Below are 6,000 nucleotides of genomic sequence, written 5' to 3' on the forward strand. Positions count from 1 at the left end.
TACACTGCTGCTCTCTACACTACTCTGTGTCACTTTACTCTATGCCACTGCATTCTATGCTAATGCACTCTACGCAACTCTACACTACTTCATGCTACGACACTCTACACTGTAACTCTGTACTCTCTGCCATTGAACTCTATGCCACTCTACTTTGCACCATTACACTCTACTCTGTACCACTCTACTATATGCCACTCTATTGCACTCTACACCAATGCACTCTTCACCACTACACTCTACACCACTGAACTATACGGCAATCCACTCTATGCCACTTTAATCTACTCTGCACCACTGCACTCTATGCCAGTGCACTCTACGCCACTCTACTCTACACACTCCACTCGACCCTCCACCACTCTACCCTTCACCACTCCACTCTACACCACTTCACTCTACTCACTCTGAAACAAACTACTCAACGCCACTGCACTCCATTCCACTCTACTACACTAGGCACCACTTCACTCTACGCCACTCCACATCACTGCACTCAACGCTGTGCCACTCCATGCCCTCCATTCTACGCCACTCCAATTTATGACACTTTACACTAGACCACTGTATTCCATGCCACTCCTCTCCACTCTTATACTTCACTGCACTCTATGCCACTCTACCACACTTTATGCCACTCTATGCCCCTCCACAACATTCTACTCCACTATATGCCACTCTGCCACACTCTATTCCACTCTAAGATACTCTACGCAGCTCCCACTATGTCACTATATGCCACTCTACTCTACAAATCCACTCTACGCCACTCCCATACAACGACACTCTATGCTACTTTACTTTATGTCATCTACTCCACTCAACACTGCTCCACTCTACATCACTCTACAGCACTCTAGACTACTCTACTCTATGCCGTTCCACTCTACTACACTACACCACTCTATGCCACTCCACTCTAAGACAAACTACTCTGCTCTATGGAACTCTACTCTACGACACTCTACTCTGCTCTACACAACTGCCTCTATGACACTCCACATTACTTTACTCCACTCTATGCCACTCCACTCTGCTCTAAACCACTCCACTCTATGGCATTCTATACCACTGTACTCTACACCACTCTATGACACTCTCCTCCACTCTGTACCCTTCCACTCTACGATACTCCACAACACTCTACACTCTCCACTCTGTGCCACGCCATGATACTCCACACCACTCCATCACAATCCACTCCACAACACTCTACGCCACTCCACAATATTCTACAGCACTCCACTCTCCTTTATGCCACTAAGGTTTATCCATGCTGAACAGTATCCACGCTGGTGTATAACCTAGCTAAAGCACATTGGCAAAGGCAATAGATGTTGCATGGGCAATAACTATTGGCTTTGCCAATGCTTGTTATTAAAAGGCTCTGGGTCTTGACACTGGAAGACAATAAGATCGACCAGTGTTGGTTCAAGGAGGGAATACCTCATTGAGTTAATTGTGTTCTTCCTAATTCTGCACGTTTAGCACTTAACTCCCTCTCTCTTTCTCTCACTGTCTCTGTTTTATAGGCTGCCGAAGAATGGAAATTCGTGGCCATGGTGATTGATCATATTCTGCTTGGGATCTTCATGTTGGTTTGTATTATTGGCACGCTTGCTGTGTTTGCTGGTCGTCTCATCGAGCTCAATCAACAAGGATGAAACCCACCACACCTCTGCCGCGATCCGCAGTGGGGGGATCTGCCTCTTGCTTCCCAAGGGGTGTCACCGGTGTCCAGCCAGTGCAGAAGTGCATTTGGAGGCTGTTCGCCACCATCACATTATGGTCAGATTGTTAGATTGTGGCCCTAGGATTGTCCTGAAACATTTGCAGACACAGGTTTGGACGCAGTGAAATGTTCTGTTACTGCACAGAATTGTATGTATCGAGTTTTTGAGAATGGGGGAAGGTTAGAGGGCAGTCCCACATTTTCTACCCAGAATTAGTTTGTGTAACCCAGATTTAACAAGTGGCAAGTGGCACGTGTGGACGATTTATCCGGTTTCGGAGCTTTTTGGGAACTGTAAATAAATCCAAAATGACACAAGCTAACACAAGTAACTGTTTTGTCTGCGGAAATTCTGTGCACAAACGCGCTACAACTCGTTCCTCCTGTTTATCTGAGATACATCGAAATCTCTGAAAACAACACAGTGTATCTTTGTGAGACATTTATCGCATTATGGTCACCATATACAAATCCCCCCTTTCCATTTCTGAATTTTATAAATACAGTAAATGTATATTGGCACATCAGGTTTAGCATGTAAGCTATGTGCAGGTTCTCGATTTTTAAAAGAAAACTGTTCTTATCACACATTCAGAATTCAGGTCACGTGAGTGTTAAAATACTTCGCTATCATTTCTAAAGTTATTGTTTCACGTACATGTTTAACTAATTTCAAATCTCTTAACGAGGAGCATCAGAAAATATTGTTATGTATTCCTGTGTAAAATAAAGAATTCTAACATAAACTTCGCAAACGTTATATTTAAAAAAAAACGTATGGCTACAGAATTTACTTAAGGCGAAATAGGAAATCCTTCCTCGTTGTCGTAGACAGCAGCACCACCCAGTGGAAATACATGAGTACTGCAAAATGGGGGATACACAATGTGAGCACCCTGAATGAGGATGTTAAATATAGCTAGTTTTAACTTTTGACTTCTGGTAACTTCGCTGAATGCATGGACTTTTTATCCAAAATTGAGAAACAACCATTAGAACATTTTCCACGTTTATTGTGACATCTTAGCTATACAGCATGGCGAATCATGCAAGGGATTGCGGAATCGCTCCATCCCTTACATGGTCGGGTAATGATGCAATCAATGCACATGTAGGTAATAGTTGCAATAAACAATATAGCTTTGGTAGCAAATTAATGTTAAGAATCTGTGAATGTTTGTAGTTCTGGCACACAGCTGGCTTCTAGGAAAACAAGCATATTTTTCCAAGTTCGCAAGCATGATTTGTAACCATCAAATAGGAGTTTTCATATTTCTTAAAAATAAATTCAAAAACTTTTCATTTGCTTTCTCAGGTGCTTTTGTAGTGTACATTAACAGTCAAGTCGAAAACTTCATAATTACAAAGTGACATACCGCAGCTTTCCATTGCACACACGGTTATTGCAGATAATATGAAAAGAAAATACAGACACAGAACAATCCCTCCCTAACAACCACACCAGACCCCACCCTGAGTATAGTGCTTCCCTGTTGTGAAATGTAATAAATGATTTCTTATCGTAACCTCGTTTCTATCATCAGAAAGTAGGACGCTTTTTATACATCTTGTCAATCAAATATTCACAAGTTCCTCAATCTAGACGGAGGATTTTAGTAGAGAATATCGAATAATCCCAAATATCGACAGGGCAGAGTATTGTCACCACAATATCGATGGACAACATATCGAAGGGTAAGTGCACAGAGCGAGGTACAGATTTACTAATCTTAACGCCACACCTGCGTAACTTACAGACATACATCAGAAGGACTTGTGGAGTTAGGTATAAAACTTACCTTTCAATATACTGTCCCTCCATATTGTGGTAAATATATTCTGTCATGGCGATATTTGGGATATGATATTGCCACTACACCTAGGAAGATGTGTCATTTCCTCTGATCCCTTTCCAAGTGCATTATAACAGGCAACCAAATGTCTAGAAAAGTGTACCTATATTTGGTGGTCTCCTAAAAGGCCTCTTAACCTCCATTGCCTCCAATAGACAAGGGAGTAAATGGACTACTCTCTGCACCATTCCATATTTAATGCGGAAACCAACATGGATACCCTCTCCCCTCTTTTGTTTGCCTTATACATGGAGCCACTATCACACAGAATTCGGGCCCATAAATTAATACAAGGTGTCCCTTTTGGTCGAGACACTCATATAATTAACTTATATGCAGACAGTGTGATACTCTAATTGGCATACCCCATTTAATCACTCCAGGGTGCAGTGGCCTAGATGCATGAATTCAGAAAGATGTCAGGGGTTAAATTGAACCTACAAAATTCCCAGATAGTCTATCACACTGCCCATCGTGCAACACATTTTATGAGCCTGCTTCATGATTCTGTGGGCCCCCGAAAGTATCATATACCCAAGGGTTCAGTTAGCCACCACTCCAGAGGCCAAGTCAGAAATCAATTACCAGTCCTTAATACAGAAGATCCATAAAGATCTATGTACAGATTTTAAACATGGCTTTTCTTGGCTAGGCAGAGTGTCAGCCATCAAAATGACAATTCTACCTCGGCTTCTATTTATGTTCCAAACTCTCCAACCACAACCCCCGTCGGACACATTGCCAGAAAGTGAAAGAAATGCGGGCACGTATGTTTTTGCTTGTTTTAAATTTAGAAAATCAATAATAAAAATTATTGTTTTTCAGTTTAACTATTGTTCTTGTTTGGTCTTAATGGTGAATTATGATATGTGGCTGTTTCATTACTGTGATGACCTCTTGACATAGCCAATAGGCCTGACATATATATCGATGAGATGACCCCTTGACAAAGTCTATAGGCCTGCCTTATGTCTAAAGATGCCCCCTTATATTGTGATGTTGCATCTGGCATAGGGTGGGGGGCATTGTGATTATGGAATTTAGGACTGCCTTGCGGAGAATTGTGATATAAGAGTGTCACTAAGGTACCTAATGTATATATTTGTATTTTAATGCATAGTATTTAGTAGTGTGTGTAATAAATGTACTTTTACTATTCAAAAGAAAAGGCACTGACTGGACAATAATTTATTGAGTGTTGTTGTTGCATGCCACCGAATTGGGATTGCTAGCCACACCACATGCCTCGAGTAGACCTTGGACTGCTCTGCTTTGCTACTCTGAGAAAGTCAAGTGCTACATCAAAGTAGTTGGTTCCCAGCAAGAAGATAGTTGTAGAAATATTTATTTTGAAGGACTGACATCCTTCACAACTAATAACCCAGTTTCTTTCACACGTGATCTCAAACTACACAGTTTATCCCAACTGTCGAATGAGATTTTTGTTCCTAAACTTTATCACCATGACCTCACATCTGTACGTCCAATTCCCCTTCACTTTTCTCTTAATGGGGTCACTGTAGAATTGTGAAATATTATTCCTAGTAAAGCACTCTCTACCAGCACTATCCACAAAAGCATGTTTGTCACATTTACATCCCAAATTTATTTAGTAAACAAATAATGTTAGGTGCATACACTGGAGTGTGGTATTCTGCTACTTTACAGCATGTTCAGAATGTTAAATACCCACACAAACCCCATTCCATAAAGACCACATGTTTTACTTTAGCAAAACGTGTTTGCTAAGCAATCTGCTAGGCTCAATTATCCCTGATGGGAGTATATTTGGGCTAAACGTTCTGACTAACTATCCATTCCACCATTCTCAACACACTGTCCTTAACACTGGTCTTTGTGTGTTTCAGGAGAGGGAGGGGGGGGGGTCACTATACAAATACCTCTGAACTGTGCCCTTAGTCAGTAAATTCAAAGGCTTACTTCTGTGCCATTAATAAAGAAAAGTCACAGCGTTTGATTACATGCTTCAAAATATTCCCCCAAAGCTGAAAGCTTCCACCTTCTTTCCTATCCTCCTTTCGGTCCTTGACAGTTTACTACATGCCCATCGGGGTGTCTTTGATTTCTACATACATTTTGAAAACTCAGCATGAACTTTGCTAAAATGTGATTTTTATAGTTGATTGCACCAAGACTAACAATTGAGGACAGTAATGTATTTTTTGGAGTCTTTGATAGCATATTATATTTATTATCCACTATGAGATCTAAAATGTCTTATCTGCCCAGATCAGCTGAATATAAATCTATGCATTGGGACCAGGATTTTGACACAGGTGGAAAAAGCGCAGGAGACGCTGTAGATATTTTCATCCAATAACTTGATTTAGATTGCAACCAAATAAAGGCTCAAGAGGCATCCATGATGGAGTTCTGTTGTTATTGCCTTTGACC

The 6,000-nt window shown here is 41.1% G+C and overlaps 1 protein-coding gene across 1 annotated transcript in view; it reads left to right on the plus strand.

Moving 5' to 3' along the window:
- CHRNA1 (cholinergic receptor nicotinic alpha 1 subunit) overlaps positions 1–2,995 on the plus strand; it is a 116,824-nt gene extending 113,829 nt beyond the window's left edge. The window contains exon 9 of the mRNA XM_085645251.1: positions 1,533–2,995. Coding sequence (XP_085501377.1) covers positions 1,533–1,664 — 132 coding nt within the window. The 3' untranslated portion in view covers positions 1,665–2,995. The remainder of the gene's footprint in view (positions 1–1,532) is intronic.
- The last annotated feature ends 3,005 nt before the right edge of the window (positions 2,996–6,000 follow it).

This window comes from Triturus cristatus, chromosome 3_1, assembly GCF_964204655.1.
Source record: "Triturus cristatus chromosome 3_1, aTriCri1.1, whole genome shotgun sequence".
NCBI classification, from domain to species: domain Eukaryota; kingdom Metazoa; phylum Chordata; class Amphibia; order Caudata; family Salamandridae; genus Triturus; species Triturus cristatus.